General features: G+C 39.2%; 1 protein-coding gene across 4 annotated transcripts in view; it reads right to left on the reverse strand.

The window, feature by feature from the left end:
• Positions 1 to 19633, reverse strand: part of LOC137334185 (ERC protein 2) — a 631578-nt gene that overhangs the window by 220589 nt on the left and 391356 nt on the right. For all 4 annotated transcript variants that reach the window (XM_067998749.1, XM_067998748.1, XM_067998751.1 and 1 more), the window contains one exon: positions 9609 to 9740. In XM_067998749.1, coding sequence (XP_067854850.1) covers positions 9609 to 9740 — 132 coding nt within the window. The remainder of the gene's footprint in view (positions 1 to 9608; positions 9741 to 19633) is intronic.

Below are 19633 nucleotides of genomic sequence, written 5' to 3' on the forward strand. Positions count from 1 at the left end.
AACTTCAGTGCCCCGGGATAAAGGCAACAAAAAAAATCAGTCAGATTTTCCACTGCTGCTTGCTATGAATAGACCATGCTGGAAGGTGCACCTATGTGGACATTAGTGTGAAAACAGAATTGGGCTCAGCTATGGTAGTGCCCACTGTCAAATAGCATGCCATCACACTGACTGGGTTCACACAAAGCAGTTGCCTGGGCAAAGCAATTGACCCCAAATTTGGCATTTTCCCTACACTGACCCTCTTTTACCTCTCATCAATGGATTTGCAGCTTCGAGAATACTCCACCATAGTTTATGGTCCCAATTCAGCATTCTCAGCTGAGTGGCAGTTCCAAAATATTAGATGATGCTGTCTCACTTTTTCCACATAGTAAGAAGTCTTCCTAACAGTACAGTTGAGTGCCAAACAACCTCAGCACATGTGGCTGGCAGTTTAAGACCCTCAGACGCTGTGCTACCCAGCTTCTTTGAACAAGTTAATTTATTTAAATAACCTTGGTACTGCGATGTTTAGGTTCAGACAATCATTATCCAATTCTTTGGTTGAAGATTTCAGGTAGAGGACCACTCAAAATTCAACTACCATCTGTCCTGCGTTCCAACAGTTAATTTTTAGGCTTTTAAATTGCAGGACATCGCAACATCAAGACAACGAAACACTTGCATTTATATAGCACCTTTAACATAGTAAATGGCCCAATGTGCATCACAGAGGCAAAAACAGAAGAATTAGGGAGCAGGCAGGTTTTGAAGAAAGCTTTAGAACATGGTTAGAGAAGTAGCACGGTGAAGGAGTTTAAGGAGCGTGTTCCAGAGTGTAAGGGCTAAGAAGGCTGAATGCTCTGCCACCAGGTGGAGCTGGGGAAGGGAAAGCACTTTGTGCCGCCTAAGCTCAGAGCAGAAGTATAAAGTCAGCCACGGTTTACAGATTATCCTCTCTGCAAAAGACGACGCATTGGGCAAGGAGCGAGGGGCGTGGCTTGGGAGGGGGGAAAAAAAAGGGAGAGGTGAATGATGTATTGAATAAAAATAAAATCAAGCTGTGTTGCTTTCCAGTGGGTTTAAATCAAATGCAGCATATTCTTTCCTTATAGTCACACAAAATACTAAGAAAATTGGACAAAGAACAGAACAAACCAAACCAAGCCAAGGACATTCTCTCATTCACACTCTTGTTTGTTGTATCATTTATATACTGAATAAGATGAGTGACGGCGGTCTGGGGAATGACAAACTTTTCCTACTTGCTTAAAGCACTCCCAAGTCAGATAATAGAGCAGAAATAGCCCCAAATACTTAAAAGAACCACCTCAGAAAATAACTGCCTACTGCATCTGTGTTGACTCTTCCATTCTTATCTTTATTCTGGAATCAGATTCAAGAAATAGTGAGGAATTTGAGTAGTTTAGTGTTGTAGCAACCTTTCCACAGGGAATTACATTCGGTCAGCTGAAACTCATTTTGCCATAATACGGAGATATATATTTTAAATAATTCAAACATATAATCCTACAAATACCAAACAAAATGTTTGCACATTTTTAAGCAGAGTGCCAAATGTTGCATTTACACAATGCAAAACTCAGGTCCTGAGATTGTACTCTCCAAGTTTCTTCATCCCGTTGCACTGCTACTCCAGGAATTTACGAGCTTTTATTGCAACTTTGCTGGCCATTAATGCCCATTTGCACTGAATTTTTAACCCCGTCAATAAAAAGAGATTATCTGAAGCTGTTCTGTGATGCACAAATGTTTATGTAACACTATGTGACGGGAATTATCAACCCACCCCCATTATAAAGAATTTCCTGGAGAAGCTCAAACAGTAACAAATTCCTCAGATCTTGTACTGACACAGCCTTTATATTATGCCCAAATACTTCATAATAGAGAGATATTAACAATTATAAAGTCGACAAATGTCAATTTACATGTGATAACTTGGCTCCTTCCTGCCCCTTAGCTTATCTGCTGCCTTGAGTAAAAAACAGATTTTTAGCTTGTTTTTACCAAAAATTCACATTTACATGTTAAGCTATCAGGTTTGCAAGAACGGGAAAGAAGTACACAAAGATACATTTTTACTGCATACACGGATTAAACAAACAATACTAACCTTATGTGAAATCATTTACTTTAAAATCCTTCTTTAAAACATAGGGAATTGGCAGTATGCAAGTGCTAGAGTGAGGGGATAGATTTTACACCATGCAATTATACAGTACTGTCAATTTGATCACTCTGCACAATGTCAGCAACACTAAGTGAAGATCTTGACTAAGGGGTGCACCACTGCTGAGCTTTAGAAAATGCTGCAAATAATATGGTACAGCCAGTTTTCATCTCTCTTAAGTTGACCAGAGTGAATCAGGGTAAATTAAGGAGAAAATTATAAAAAAAATAATAGATTGATAACAAAAGATGATGGTTTTGCTTGGATGGCAACAGTGCAGCTGCAAGGTATAAACTTTATGTTATAAGCATTGAATTTTGGTGCCTCTAGAGCTGTCACTTAAAAACAAATGAAAGCCACCTGGATCCTTCTGCACATAAAGAAATACTGCAATAGGAAATACCCTTTGCTTATGATTGTGTCATGCTGCCAGAATGCATGGAACAGCTGCACGACTGAGCTCTTGCTTGAGGCAGAATGATGTATCAACACCTGTGTGTAAGATTACTGGATGGTGGTAGGTACTGAACCCATCCCCACCCACCCCCCCACAACCCCACCATGAATGTGAAACTTTACAGCACCTATGCATTCAATTATCAAATATATAATGTAAAGTAAGAGATTAGGATTTTTCTAACTCCATTGTAAAAATCCTAGCATTTAGATTTTGTTTGCAATTAATAATTTAATTCTCCCCACAACATTATATTACATCAATCATGGGCTAGATTTTCCTCTTTTCAAAAAATGGGTAAAACATTTGTTTTTCATTGTAACTTATGAGCTGCTAACAAAAATCAGTGGAACATACATTTTTGAAACATGTGATTCCTGAGAATACAATTTAATTAGCAGTAAAGCAAAATAACCAGTGTGATCTTGCAATGCTTTTCAAGTAGCTAATTAGTCACTTAACTGGCATAAATGCCCAAGAAATGAATTAATCCAACTGTGGCATGTGCAATATCTGTCTCAACAAGAATTGAGAACAGCCAAATTTAGCGGTCAGCCACTGCAAACACTGGTAATCTCCGTAAAGGAAAATTGAGAAAAGCCTGCTCATTTCCCGCACATACTGGTAACAACAACAACTACTTGCATTTATGTAGTGTCTTTAACGTAGTGAAACATCCTAAGGCACTTCACAGGAGCATTATCAAACAACATTTCACACCGACCCACATAAGGAGGAATTAGGACAAATGACCAAAAGCTTGGTCAAAGAGGAAGGTTTTAAGGAGAGTCTTAAAGGAGGAGCGAGAGGTAGAGAGGCGGAGAGGTTTAAGGAGGGATTTCCAGAGCTTAGGGCCTACGCAGCTGAAGGCATGGCTGCCAATGGTGGAATTATTAAAATTGGGGATGCGCAAGAGACAAGAATTGGAGGAGCGCAGAGATCTTGGAGGGTTGTAAGACTGGAGGAGGTTACAGAGATATGGAGGGGCGAGGTCATGGAGGGATTTGAAAACAAAGATGAGAATTTTAAAATCTTACTGCAGTTATACAGGGCCTTGGTGACACCACACCTGGAGTACTGTGTGCAATTTTGGTCTCCTTACTTAAGAAAGGATATACTTGCCATAGAGGGAGTGCAGCAAAGGTTCACCAGACTGATTCCTGGGATGGCGGGACTGTCGTATAAGGAGAGATTGGGTCGACTCTGCCTGTATTCACTCGAGTTTAGAAGAATGAGAGAGGATCTCATTGAAACACACAATTCTGAAAGGGCCAGACAGACTGGATGTAGGGAAGGTGTTTCCCCTGGCTGTGGGGTCCATAATGAGGGGTCACAGTCTCAGGGTAAGGGGTAAGACATTTAGGGCTGAGATGAGGAGAAATTTCTTCACCTAGGGGGTGGTGAACCTGTGGCATTCTCGACCACAGAAGGCTGTGGAGGCCAAGTCACTGAATATATTTAAGAAGGAGCTATATAGATTTTTAGACACAAAGGTATCAAGGGGTATGGGGAGAGAGCGGGAATATGGTATTGAGATAGAGGATCACTAATGGTCATATTGAATGGCGGAGCAGGCTCGAAGGGCTGAATAGCCTACTCCTGCTTCTATTTTCTATGTTTCTATGAGGCGTTCCCAGACCGGGAGCCAATGTAGGTCTCTGAGCACAGGGGTGATGGGAGAATGGGACGGTGCAAGTTAGGATACAGGCAGCAGAATTATCTCTGTAATGGACTGTCATAATCAGATTTTGGTGGCAGAGGGCAGCACTCAAGTATACCGATGAGTTAACAAGTGTGGCAATTTATCACTGTAAAAGAACTCCATATTAGCTACTCAAGAAACCTGGCAAAAATTACAGAAGATGGTGCATGACTTAAAGAAGAGTACAAAGGTACGGCAAGAACATTATTGTATAGGGCTTTAGAATAGTGAAAGCTTCATATTCAGTTAAAGTAAACAAGCTATTGAACTTGGACAATGAGCAGACGATAAGAGGAGGAAGAACTGGCATTTATATAGAGCCTTTCATGTCCTCAGATGTCCCAAAGCGCTTCACAACTAATTCATTAATAGGTTCAACATCAATATTAAAAGGCGGGGGGGGGGGGGGTGAGGAGGTGAACAGTTAAAGATCGAGGTGCCTGTCTGAAAAATTGATAAAGGAAATGCAGTGGATGTTGCATGGACAGGAAGTTGGGTAAAGGAGAGAAAACAGAGTAATAGTTAATGGACGTTTTTCAGACTGAAGCAATTTAAACAGTGGAGTCCTCCATGGTTCAGTATTTAGACCATTGCACTTCTCTTTTTATATATACATATATATATATAAAAAAATGATATGAACTTGGGTATAGAGGGCACGATATCAAAATATACAGAGGACACAGAGATAGCAAGCACACTTAACTGTGAAGAAGATTGTAAGCAACTTCAGGAAGACAAACAGGTTGGTAGATTGGACAGACATCAAACAAAAATGCAGAGAAATGTTAGCTGATAGATTTAAGAAGAATAAGGGGGACATATATATTAACTGGTAAAACCTTAAAAAGAGTAGAAGAGCAGAGGGACTTAGGCGTTCAGGTAGACATATAAAAGTGAAAGGACAAGTTGAAAAAAAACCATATGGGATAAAGCCATAAAAAAGGCCAATAGTATTGTGTGTTTTACAAATAGGAGTATAGAGTATAAAAGCAAAGAGTCAATGCTAAACCTTTACAGATCATTGGTTAGGCCAGTTAGAATATTGCATCCAGTTTTGGGTGGTTTACTTTATGAAGTATGTCAAGGCCATGGAAAGGACATAAAAGAGATTTACTACTATGATATCATAAGTTAAGAGGCTTCAGTTATGAGGAGAGACCAGAGAAACTGGGGCTTTTTTGATTAGAAGGTTAAGAAGTGATCAGATTGAGATGCTCAAAATGATGAGAGCTTTTGACAAAGTAAATCCGGAAAAACAATTTTCCCTGGTCAGGGAGTCAGTAATGAGAAGGCAAGAACTCAAGATCATCACCAAAATATCGAAGGGAGGGGTTAGGAGAATTTTTTTTCTACACACACACACATGGTTGTTAGGACACAGAATGCCTTACGAGAAATGATGTTGGAAATGGAATCTTTAATAGCTTTTAAAATGGAAATAGATAAATATTTGACAAAGAAAAATTTAAAGAGGATATGTGATACAGCAGGGAATGGAACTAAGCGGATAGTTTTTTTTAAAAAAGAGCTGGTGCAGATGTGATAGACCAAATGGTCTCCATCTGTATTCATTTGAGGTCAATTGACACCTTTAAAAAGGAGCTGGATTGATATTTCTTGGGAAGGAGGATTGAGGGTTGTAGAGATATTAATAGCACTGCTTAATATTTCCACCCCCCCCCACCACACACACTGCCCAACCACAGGCCAGTTAGGGAAAGGATCCAAAAATCTCAGATGCCCACTGTTCTATGCTCAAGAATCCAGTGGCACACGTGGCATTGCATAGGAGTAATCGGTTCTTATGGCCCTGGGCAATTGGCAGTATGCCTCCGAAGTCAGTATGCTCACAATAAAGAGTCCTGGCACTGCTGCAGTGTCGGGAATCGGCACCAAGCACAGATAGTTGTTAGCATTTTTTAATCCTACTTTTTCCATGAAGAGGAGAAATATGGCCCCCTATGAGTACGTACACTTACTTTATGAGCCTACACAATTGAACTTCCTTATAAACACTAGCAGAGAAATTTTAACCCCTCCCCCAGCCCACCCCCAGTGTGGAAACCGGGCAGGGCCGCCCCAAATCGGTCACCAGCAATTTTAAATTGCAGGTGCCAAGGAAAGCCGCCTGCAGCCAGTGAAGTCCTTGTTTAAATATGCAAATCAGGTCCCAATGATGCAAGCATAACACCAGGCCTGCATGGGGTTGCCCTTGTGACTTCCTGTCAGGCCAAATCTGTCAAGAAGTGTATCTAGGGTCAGAAAAGAGCCTGAAAAAGTAAGTTTAAAAAAAATTATTCGGGTTTCCTCATGGGTCCCCTGAATATGGTTTCCTCTGGACCCACCCCTCCAACCCTTCGTGCTGGGGACCCTGTTCTGCTGGGTCCCTAGCACCGGTCCCCTGCCGCCAAAATCCGGTTCCCACCCGCTGACCAGGTAGTGATTCCCGCCGAGCTCTGGCGGCAGCTCGGGAGCTAAAATCTCCCTGTGCCTTATGCAGCACTCTCCCCGCCTCCTGCACCCCCCCCGCCACCCCATCCACCATTCCCGCTCACCAATAAAATCGCCTCCGAGAAGATTTCCACCTTATACACTTCCTTTCAAATTTTAGAAGAAAACACAACACAATTCAATCACAATGGTAAATATTGCTCTTTGGTGTAACTTAATGGAGATGTTTTCTAAATTGTCAAACTGGAACAAAAAAGATTCCTTATTAATAGAATGCCTCCAACCAAAAAGCCACAGCTTAACCAGACATGACAAGAAAACTGTTCAGAAAGCAGGAACAGAAGTGCCAATTGCAGGTATTTCTTAAGTAAGTCACCCACTACTCTTAACCAGCGTATAAACAGTTGTGAAATCAATACATCTCTTTGGTTTGAACTGCTTAGCAAGTAAGTGTGCAGAAAGAGAATATAATAATTAAAATTATCCCCACAGTATTCATGGAAGGTTATGCTGAAGAGCTACATCAATGGAATGAAATAAAAAGGAAATAGACAAGGAAGTTAAGGCAGCTGCAAGAAATCAAGAAGTTAGTTAGAAAGGTTTCTTTAGTAGTCACCATGGACATACGAGGGCACAAAAACAATTTTTCCCTGTGGAAAGAGTGAAGAAAAGATCAGGAAGTGTAAGAGTCAGACAGAAGATGTACCTGGAACTCATAACATGGTTCGGAACTGACAGTGGTGTTCCTAATACCAAAATATCCATATAAGTCACAATATAAATCTGATATGGTTAGTTTTAGAGAGATCAAGCACAGAAATGTGCGATTACATGTTGTAATCATGCAATCAAGCACTATAAAAATAACAGTGCAAAACAAAAATAGAATTACAAGAAGAAAAGGTATAGACGGTGATAAAAGATTCAAAGTCTCATTCCTTAGTAGGTATGCTGCTGACTCGCTCCAAAAGTACAAACTGAAGGTCTCTAGGCAAGAGGTCACATTACTGTAATTGCCATTTTAGCCATTTGAGTACATTGTCAATCTAATAACTCCCAAAAATAGTGCAATGGTTTTACGATAGACATCAATTAGGTCACTTAATAACCTGTTCTATATTTCCTGATCCAATATTCTCAATTTAGTTTTATTCCAAATATTACCATTTTCCACATATAATCATTTATACCTCATAATCAGCATTTTCTTTAGTAAGGTGAGCTGGTCATGATAAGGCTCTATTAAGATCCATACTACGTAATTTGGCTGCTAAGCACCATTTAAGAAGTATTACAGCAAGGCACAATTCACCTTGTTTCAAAAAAAATAGAAAAAAAGTGTTGCTATGACATAACAATTACATTGCCTAATCTAAGTCATGAAACTGTTACTGTAATTATAGTACTGAGCAAACAAGACAACACACACTTCAAGTTCACAGCCTATAGCTGGGTAATTGAAATATTGTCTTAACAGCATTCATGTACATTTTGATTGCGTACTCAAAGGGTTAAGATTCAGCCTTGTGTTAAAGTTTTACCTGTAGCTTGATACTCTTTACAGTACCTCTGTAAAGAGAGTAGTGATAGAAGAGCTAGTGAATATAGTGGTACATGGCCAAGACCTAGTAGCATTCATCTTGAAAAAGGTTCATTTTTATCTGCCTGGCTCCATGCTTATAATTACATGAAGCCTGGCTGAAAGGTACAGAGAATGAAAAGTACAGGACATGAAAGAACTTTTATTATTAGGCTTCTGTCAGGGAGCAATCACTGGTTTTATGATGGATGACAAGTGTGGTGACACAGACGGAATGGATCTCATGGAAACACCTGATGACTATGTTTCCATGGCTACTCAGCACAGGATACAACAATGGAAAAATATACAAAACAATAAAGAATATTTCCACGATTGGCATGTAAGAATAAGTGAAGATTATTGCAGTTTTAAAACAAAACAGTAATCTGGCTGAAGCACCATGTATCCATTTTGGTTGGTTGCTCAAATTAAATCATGTAATATAGGATTCAACTAAGGATGGACAAAAATGGCACTTTCATAAGCATGAAAGGAATCTGTGCCTGAATGGTAGAACACGGGTTCTCTCAGAGAGAACTGCCGATCTCGCTATGTCATTGTGGGAAGGCCTTGAGCAAAGGACAGGCACATCCTTAACATGGAATTTGTATAAGAGGCAAACACCCGCAGGCTGCTCTCTATCAGTCATTTACTGAGCAAATCTACAGCCTGTATACTTGTCTAGTAATGTGACAGGATTTTAGAGCAGAATTAAGTCAACTTAGTAAAAAAAATAAACAAATTATACTTTATGAAAAGGAAATCTAGCATTTAATGCTGTCCGTGTCATTGCAAATTATTTGTATGATTTACAAAAAAAAATTAATTGTAAGAGCTCAGCTTAATTGTTAAAGAGAGACTTGTAATGACCTTAAAATTAAGCTTTAACCTAACTGCAGTATTCAACCAAATGGGGTACATACTCTCACTACTTTTCTGGAAGGAACAAAAAGCAAAATACTGCAGATGCTGGAAATCTGAAACAAACAGAAAATGCTGGAAACACTGAGCAAGTCAGGCCACATTCGTCCAGGGAACACAAGTTGCTTTTCGGGTGTGGAACCCTTCCGCAGAACTGGACGATGTTACAGATGAACAGAATTTTTAAAATGAGTGAAGCTATTTCCTAAAAAAATTTCACACAATGGGGAGGGAAGGAGAGTTTGAGAGCCATTGAATGTCCCCTGACATTAAGCCATTAAGGGCAAAGAGTGAAGGCAAGTTCTCTCATGCAGACCTGTTTCTCTGCAGTAGATCTAGCAGCCTCTTCCTGGGCGAGAACCACCTCTCTCTCCGCAGTTATCTGCACACTCTCACGCAGGGCTTCTTCCAGTTCCTCAATTCTCTCGTCTTTCTGTTGCACTGATTCCTGGGAAAAAGCAGGAAAACTATGGAATATTATTTCAATGGATAACTGCAATAGATTGTTAGTAGGTTCTCCAAACATTTTTGCGGTGCAACTCTATTCTGAGATTAAAATAAAAACCGGATCAATTCTGAAATGATAAAAATTAGAGGTGAAATAGTAGCACAATCTACCCAAAAATTTCTTTTACATACATTAAACGCAGCACTGATCAATCGTTCAGCCCTGGAATTTTCAACTTTCTACCACTCATCTGTAAATGTAAGATGAGTATAAAGGTAAACTTGCAATTAAAAAGGTTAAGAGAGGGCCAATTCAGTCCAATGTTATGGAACTGTTGGTTTATAGGCTAGACATTGAAAAATGGTACATACAAGACGAAAGTTAATCAAATCATGAAACGGTAAGGATCTGTGGGCTTCTAATTTCTGAAAATAGTCCTTTTCACAACTATAAGTGAAAACAAAACAAAAACAAATAAAAGATACATAAGCTGTTGTTGGAACTGGCTGGTCACACAGGGACGCTGTGTGCTGGTTATCCAACATACAAATTGAAGTTGACAGCATGCTAGCAATTTAATTCACTAAAATCAACAGTGAACGTGTTATCCATCTCAATACTGAAGGGGCAATTTTAAACCCATATGTGGAACCTGACAATGGTGGTATTTTCAGAGTTTTGTAGCACATTGGTGAAAAAAATAAAGGCTTTTTGAGAGACTGCTTTTAACTGAGATTTTTTAAGTGCAGTCAGAAACAGAATAACAAAAGCAGAGCCATATTATACACACTTAGCACTCGTAAGTATTGTACTTTCTAAGAAAATAGTGCAAAAATGATTTCAAAGTCGAATTATTTGTGATGAACGGTGATGTACTTTATAAGTGCTAACCTTTCAAAGTAAATTAATTATATACTTAGTAAATATGTTAAGTTATCAGAACAAAATTCAGTATTCAGATTATATGAAATTAGTCATTAAAAACTCCTTATAACATAATGTAGTATTTAAATCTAATACCCAAAAAAATGCATCATCCATCTTTAAACTAGCTTTAAAAAGATATATTTTTAAAAAATGCACTGCTGCCATTTCTGGTTGATGCTTAAGTAAATTGAACCATACAAAGTTTATAGCACAGAACGAGGTGATTTGGCCATTGTGTCTGTACTAACTCTTGGCCAGAGCAATCCAAAACAAATTCCACCGCTTTACTTTCTCCCCATAGCCCTGCATGTTCCTCTTTTCCTTAAAAATTTACCCACTTTTCTCTTAAAAGATGCAATGGTCTCTGCGTCAACCACTCCATGTGGCAAAGTACACCATGCGTCGGCAAGTCGGTGTAAAATACAGTTTTTTTTATTAACCTCAGTCCTCAATCTCTTAGTGAGGATTTTAAATTGATGACCCCTCTTCACTTAATCCCTAAACAGAAGAAACAGTGCTACCTATTCACCCTATGAAAGCCCATCATAATTTTAAAAACCTTTATTAAATTTCCTCTTAACTTTTCTGTTGCAGCGGAACTACATCTGGTCTCTCCTCATAACTGTAGTTTCTCTTCACTGACATCATCCTGGTAAATCTACGTTGTACTTTCTCTATAATAGGGGTGCCCAAAATGCACACAGTACTCGGTGGCCTAACCACTGCCTTCTAACAAATTTATTGTTACCTCTTTATCCTTGTACTCTATACCCCTATTTATAAAACACAAAATATTATTGGCCTTTTTATGGCTTTATCTACCTACACTTGCAATTTTTGGGAATTATGTATTTTAACCTCTAGGTCTCCATTCATCCACATCCTTCAGCATCTTTCAGACTGGATATTTCCATTCTTTGTTTTTCCTCCCAAAATTACACTTAACATTAAATTGAATTTACCAATTGTCCACATTCCATTAAACTGTCTAAGTTCACAACTCTACCTCTATGTTTTCCAAAGCTCCTCCTTTTGTTAGCCAATTTCAATATTATGCTCCTTATATCCAAACCAAAATCATCATCTACACCGAGAACAGTGGTGGAACCAGCTATGACCCATGGGATTGTCCCACTTCCTACCAATCTCCAATTTAAGTCATTAACTCTTTGTTTCCTGTCCCTCAATCATCTTTCTATCCATGCCCTTACATTTCCTCTTACACCATATGGCTAAATTTTTGGAAGAAGAAACACCTTGCTGAACACCTTCTGAACATCCATATAAACCACATCTACTGCATTACCTTTATCTATCCAATCAGTCTCATCTTCAAAACAACTCTACTAAATATTTAAATTTGCACAGTCACACTGAAATAAAGTATATAAAGCTATTTTTTTAGTGGGACTACAGGATACTGCAAACTGAAGAACTTCTGATTTCATGCTTCCTTGTGCATTCAACCTTAGATGAAACATTTATGTTTTACTCAAAAGGGTTAAAGAATAATCAGTCACATTAAATCAATTAAAAATAAAGCTGTACCCACATTAAGACTTTTAAATGAGCTCCATATAATACACAATTGACAATGTATGGTTAACAGTTCTCAAATGTATTTGTACCGTAAGATTTTGATTGCTTAACCTAGTAGATTTGTTTATGTACTTGTTTCAGCAATTTAAAAGTGACTCCATGGCAAAGCTGTAAAATTAAAATAGGTAATAGGATGAATTATTATTTTTGCAACAGCATCTCCTTCTTGTTTAACAAGTGTGAAGACTTATACATTATTTATCAAAATGTCATCACGTTCAAATAATGCATTGCATTTCAGTGCAATTTATGGCATCATGTTCTGTGCTCATAAAAAATGAAAAGGATTTCCTAACACTTACTTTTACACAAAACAGCACCCCTTTAATTTAGTGATTGGGGTCTCTACGGCTATTCAGAGGAACATGACTTATAACCACAACTGATTTGTAACATTTCTGATGCTGTAATAAAATAGTTTTTCCAAATTAAAGGTGCTATATCAATGCAAATTGGAATATATATTGTTGCATTTGTGAACTGCCAGATTAATGTCAAAATGAACTAAGTTTGGAAGCATGGCTTGATCCCAAAGAAAATTATACATGTCTGTGCGCTCAGCGAGGTAGTTCTCAGAAACAGAACATTTTTCCACTGCACACCAGTATTCTCATAGCATTCAGGAACTGCATTAGTGGAGTATTTTATTAACCATAATCTCTGCTCCTTCTAGCTTTCTAACCATGATTGACAATCCAGATTCTAATTTCAAAACAATGTCTTTTTGTTCAATTCCTTAGCAGATTATGGCTGTATTCAATATTTGCAAAGATTTCTTAGTTTTTCAAAGCCACACCATGTTCCACCAGGCCAATCAAGTACAATATGAAAATTAGATTACAAAGATTCATTTAGTGTTATTTGAGGTTAAAAATATATAATTTCAGTGTCACTGACAGAGAGATGTTACATTCTAATCTCAGTGAGCATGGAATACATTTTCCCCGTTACATCACTATAAGTAAATTCACTGCAATTTGGCCATTTCTGGCAGATGAATTATTTGAAAATCTGTTGAAATGAGTAACGTGCATGTGCCTGGAACTGTGAAGAAATATTTGTGCAGGATTTGTACAATCACAATAGAAAATATCATATACCTCAAAAAAAAGAAAACCTTTCAAATTCCCAAATGATCCGGTTATACTGTAAAAACTTTTGATTTCTGGGACAATTAGCTTAGCATGCGTAATTTTCTTCATTTAAGACAGCTAACATTTCTTTTTCCATCTTCAACTACTATAATAAGGTACATCTGTTAGCGAATGTTTCAATCTCAAATGAAGGCAGTCATGCTGTTTTAATACTTAAACATGGGCTTTAAAAATTCCAGTTGGCCCTTCAAATGTCTGACTGTAGCTCAATCGTTCCATGCAAGTTCTGATTAGTTTATCTCTTCCTGTGCTTTAGAAGCATTATGTATGGCAATGCGTGGCAATATCATGGATTACTTTACATGGCTGAAATGAGTATATCATACAATTTTAAGTGTAGATGCTAAAGACGATATATCTTTTATCCCCATGGCATGCTCTGATTGTTTTAATCCTTTTCATTTAAAACAGCAATATACAATTGAAAGTGCAGTTTAAAACTGTGTTCTTCCATTCTAACTGTAAAAGGTCTAGAAAACTACCTGTTTTTAAAATTAAGTTCAGAATTAGGAATTTAATTAAAAATAAGTGATGCTGTCTAAATATTAGCTGAGAAAATCTGGATCCGGGCTCTTGTGTATCCAGGCCAAGTACAATAGTGAGTGTGCACACAAAAAGGCAAGTTGTGTGGGAAATCCTATTAGCCTATGACAGTTTTCACCTGTTAAGCACTGGTGTACCAAGTCACCCTATGGAGTATTTTACACACAGACATACAAAAAAAAACCTCGAAAGAACATGTCTCCCATTCCAAAAAAAATAGTGGGCCGGATATTGCTGTGAAAGTAACAGTGAGGCTAACAACGCTCACCGTTATTCATGGCGAATGCACATGCGCAGTTAAGCACAGAAATCCAGAAGCTGCTGTCCAAGATGCATTGCCCCTCAGTAAGCTGCGCGAAAACTGCATCTAGCTGTCTGGCTCCCCATTCAAACGTGTTGAACGGCGTGAAGTTCCTGTACTGACGTAGTAGACATGGACTAAACTCGCCACAAAACGTTAGGGTTTGTCCATTCCAGTCTAAGTACCCTTTTAATGGCGTGGTAAGTCTTAATTACTGCCAAACAATCTCTCCGGCACTGAAAATTAGCTTTCACAAGTGTGGCGTTTCATTCCTTCAGTTTTTAATTATTGTTGGACATTTTTAAAAAATGTACATTTTAAAAACTTTTTCTTTGTCTCTTAAGCCAATGTTTCTTTCCCTTTATTTATTTTGCTTACTGTATCCAATTTGACCATTGAATTCACTAGTCTAACTTACACTTCCTGGTTCAGACTCTGCGTTGCTCATTAACAATTCTTCAATCTGATTGGTTAAGGAGACACACAGCTGCTTGCCCTGTTCACATAGGTCCCAGATGTCCTGTCGAGGGCACCACGCCAACTGGTTGTCCCGTTGACAGCAACTTGCCGTGCAAAACCCCACAGAAAGACAATGGTTAAGTGCAAGTCTAATGAACAGCTGGCGCCATTCATTCACCACTCCACAGCAAAATCCGGCCCGATACCTGAACATTGAACATTTGATTTTTTTTTTTGGTCTGCTGGCTGTCTATCATGAGTGGAGCCTCATAGTCAGGCTTAAGAGTTTCTAAACTAAAACTAAGAAATTCAGATAGGTAAAGTTTCAGTTGGGCTGATATGTAGTGCATAGTCTATCCCCATAGGGACATATTGCATTTACCAAAGTAAGAGAGCTTAGGCCAAATTCATTAAACCAGCAGGAAGCTTATCAGTGCTGTATGCTTGTAAGCTATAAATAAGCACAGAGCACTGATAAGCTTCCTGCTGCTTGTCCAGCTAGGACCATTCTACCTGTCAGGGCAATAGTTTACAGGGCTATCTGAAGTCAAATAGTAAGAATTCCAGTGACCGGCCTATCTCCTCATTTCTGATTAATAAGCAAAGTTAGCTGGTCAGGCATCAATGATGCCCTGGACTAGGGTTAACTTATTTTCCATTGGTAGACATGTCATCTTGGAGCCAATTTAACCCCACTTCCCAAAGGTGATTACTACTACTTGGTTATGCCTATTTACAGAAATGCTAATGTAAACCATGGACTTTAATAATATAATTTCATACGCCTGCAGAGATATGATGTGCAACTGTTGCAACTCTACTCTGAATAAACTGCTAGTAATTTTTCTGTTAAGAATGACTAAAATCACTGCAGTTAATTGAAGTATGTACATACATTTGTAATTGGTCTCTTAAAATTACTGCAGATTACCCATGTGCAGGTTTTTCTCCAGATTTCTGCATTTAATACCAGACAGCTTTGTACCTTGAAATAGTTTCCATTTATAATATCTGAATTTATGAAGTCAGCACTATTTACAAACGGATAACTATCACTTTGTAGCTGCCTCTGTGGAAGTCAATATTTGTACATTAGTTTGCTCTGCACCGACTTTAATGACCTGTGCAAACTTGGCTTTTATAACCTTCCTGAGTTTTCCCCTCAGCTGCAGATTTCTTCAAATTAAATTCTTTCAACAATGGTACAGTTTTTCTCCTGAACATAGCTTTAAAACATTGGCTGTAGTTCAAAACACATTTCAGCAGCACATATGGAATTTATCCACTACTTAATAGAACCCCCACTGGTCAAGTGAAGACAAATGCATACAAACTCATCCGAGTTAACAATCCTGAAATATATTAATATTTTAGTTAGTAAAGCAGATAAAGGCCAATTGGTTTCAAAGACTGTGATTGATTTAAAATGTGACCACAGTGAACTATATTCCATTGCATATTAATCATTTATAGATGTTGGTCTAATTTTCCTTCATTGGTTTAGGATGTTACGTTTGGGACTAGAATTACCTCCACCGCATATCATGTGACAAGGCAGAGAAGTATCACATTACAGAAAAGGTGCGGAGGTTGGTTTCTAAATCCTTATAAAGCAGAATTTGATTGAAGGGGAAGAATATTTTCTGCAAGAAGTTTAAAGCTAGACGCACCAGTTCTCAACTTCAGCCTTAACCTTGCATTCTAGTTAAGCTAAACCTACTAAATTGATTTTCAGCTGTACATCCATGGAGGTCCTGGAGAGCTTATCTAACAAAGAGGCCAACTTTCATGACTGCTAGAAATAACCTGAGACAGCTCTTAAGGCAACCAGAAATTAAACAAGCTGAAAACTCTTGTGATCCTGTAGAACAACAGCTATGTGAAGGCATTTTAAAATTTTCTCTCATGTTAATTCATTACACAACTTGTCATCCTGGTTTTAAAGCTGTCTGCCTTTGTCACGTGCAACTACTTAGGCAGAAAACCACAGCCAATGCAAGCAATGAAGAGTGTGAAATTCAAGAGAGAAGCCAGTGTTGAAAACCTTGCAGTATGATCTACATTTTTTTAAAAAGTGGAGAAAAACTCAGGTCTGAGTAGTCGCATATCTGCAAACTAACACAAATAGACTGATTTGGGATGGAGAAAAGAAAGATGTTAATTAAACGGTACAAACTACGGATAGCCGATATTAGCAATGCATCTTTAGCAGGAAAATCAAGGGTCAAAACTGAAAATTTTATTAAGGATGTTCTACTACATTTCAAAATCATGTGTTTAAATTAACCATTATTCAGGTACAAACTTCAATTTTCTTGGCATAATTCAACACACCAAAAATGTTTTTTTTAATTCATTCATGGGATGTGGGCATCGCTGGCGAGGCCGGCATTTATTGCCCATCCCTAATTGCCCTTGAGAAGGTGGTGGTGAGCCGCCTTCTTGAACCGCTGCAGTCCGTGTGGTGAAGGTTCTCCCACAGTGCTGTTAGGAAGGGAGTTCCAGGATTTTGACCCAGCGACAATGAAGGAACGGCGATATATTTCCAAGTCGGGATGGTGTGTGACTTAGAGGGGAACGTGCAGGTGGTGTTGTTCCCATCTGCCTGCTGCTCTTGTCCTTCTAGGTGGTAGAGGTCGTGGGTTTGGGAGGTGCTGTCGAAGAAGCCTTGGCGAGTTGCTGTAGTGCATCCTGTGGATGGTACACACTGCAGCCACAGTGCGCCGGTGGTGAAGGGAGTGAATGTTTAGGGTGGTGGATGGGGTGCCAATCAAGCAGGCTGCTTTGTCCTGGATGGTGTCGAGCTTCTTGAGTGTTGTTGGAGCTGCACTCATCCAGGCAAGTGGAGAGTATTCCATCACACTCCTGACTTGTGCCTTGTAGATGGTGGAAAGGCTTTGGGGAGTCAGGAGGTGAGTCAATTGCCACAAAATACCCAGCCTCTGACCTGCTCTTGTAGCCACAGTATTTATATGGCTGGTCCAGTTAAGTTTCTGGTCAATGGTGACTCCCAGGATGTTGATGGTGGGGGATTCGGCGATGGTAATGCCATTGAATGTCAAGGGGAGGTGGTTAGACTCTCTGTTGTTGGAGATGGTCATTGCCTGGCACTTATCTGGCGCGAATGTTACTTGCCACTTATCAGCCCAAGCCTGGATGTTGTCCAGGTCTTGCTGCATGCGGGCTTGGACTGCTTCATTATTTGAGGGGTTGCGAATGGAACTGAACACTGTGCAATCATCAGCGAACGTCCCCATTTCTGAACTTATGATGGAGGGAAGGTCATTGAAGAAGCAGCTGAAGATGGTTGGGCCTCGGACACTACCCTGAGGAACTCCTGCAGCAATGTCCTGGGGCTGAGATGATTGGCCTCCAACAACCACTACCATCTTCCTTTGTGCTAGGTATGACTCCAGCCACTGGGGAGTTTTCCCCCTGATTCCCATTGACTTCAATTTTACTAGGGCTCCTTGGTGCCACACTTGGTCAAATGCTGCCGTGACGTCAAGGGCAGTCACTCTCACCTCACCTCTGGAATTCAGCTCTTTCGTCCATGTTTGGACCAAGGCTGTAATGAGGTCTGGGGCCAAGTGGTCCTGGCGGAACCCAAACTGAGCATCGGTGAGCAGGTTATTGGTGAGTAAGTGCCACTTGATAGCACTGTCGACGACACCTTCCATCACTTTGCTGATGATTGAGAGTAGACCGATGCGCGGTAATTGGCCGGATTGGATTTGTCCTGCTTTTTGTGGACAGGACAAACCTGGGCAATTTTCCACATTATCGGGTAGATGCCAGTGTGGTAGCTGTACTGTGCAAATATATCAAGCTCTGAAACAAAAGCAATGGTTCTTGCATGACAGATGTTACATATATTATGGAATATTCAGATTTTGCAGCTTTCTGGGGATAGTTTTGTCTACTGTGATTTCATCTCACCGACTGAGATGGATTCACGTTTGACTTTCAACCACATCATGATTTGCCAGGTTGTATCCAGTGTGGCTAAAGTGGGAAAAGGTCCTCTGAACCATTTCCCTATATAGACTTTACATTTCAGACCTGCACAGAAGTTCTCTCTGGTACCTACAATTGGGTTCACAATAGGAAACAGAATGAAAAAACGAGCAGATGACATTAGTAAACCATAATGGGCCTAATTTTGCCTCAAGAGCCAACTTACATAGAATTTACGGCATAGAAACAGGCCATTCGGCCCAACTGGTCTTAAGGAATGTTTCATGCTGCAGGCACAAATGGAAGCGTTGTAAAGCAGCAGCATCCAGGGAACTCCCACATTGGCTGTGCTGCTACAATGCAAAGGGATTCATCAGTCAACATTACAACAAATGTCCCGCTTTCTGATTTTCCATTTCTTCTACTTTACTGGTTCAGGCCAGGAAAAAACAATGCAGATAAACCAAAAATTTTGAAACAAAAATTATGCAGGCAGATTTCCATCACTGGAAAATAATCTCTAACTTGCTTTTTTAATAATTTTACTGCAAAGCATGACCCAATAGTTTTTAAATACTATCACTTGCTCAGAAAAGTTAGCTTCATAAGACTTGCACTGAACCCATCTCCCACTGTGCACCAATATCCAATGACATTTCCCACCTCAAACACTGTGGTAGGCAACTGCCAGGGAACATCAGATTAGCGAATGATGACAGGAGACCTAGTCACTAGAATATCTCAGTCTTATAGCCTGCTGAACCACACAGTATTGTTGGACTTTTCTCCCCACAGTTTGTAGAATGCAGATACAAAAATGTCTTGAAATCTAAGTTTTGAAAAAAAAGCTTAATTTTCATCACAATGCCCAACATGCTTTGAAAATAAGACAAAATGTTCCTGAGTGGACTTTAAACACTTAAATTAGGTAAATTTGTCTGTGCAATGAAAAT

This window comes from Heptranchias perlo, chromosome 17 (genome assembly GCF_035084215.1).
Source record: "Heptranchias perlo isolate sHepPer1 chromosome 17, sHepPer1.hap1, whole genome shotgun sequence".
Classification (NCBI taxonomy): Eukaryota; Metazoa; Chordata; class Chondrichthyes; order Hexanchiformes; family Hexanchidae; genus Heptranchias; species Heptranchias perlo.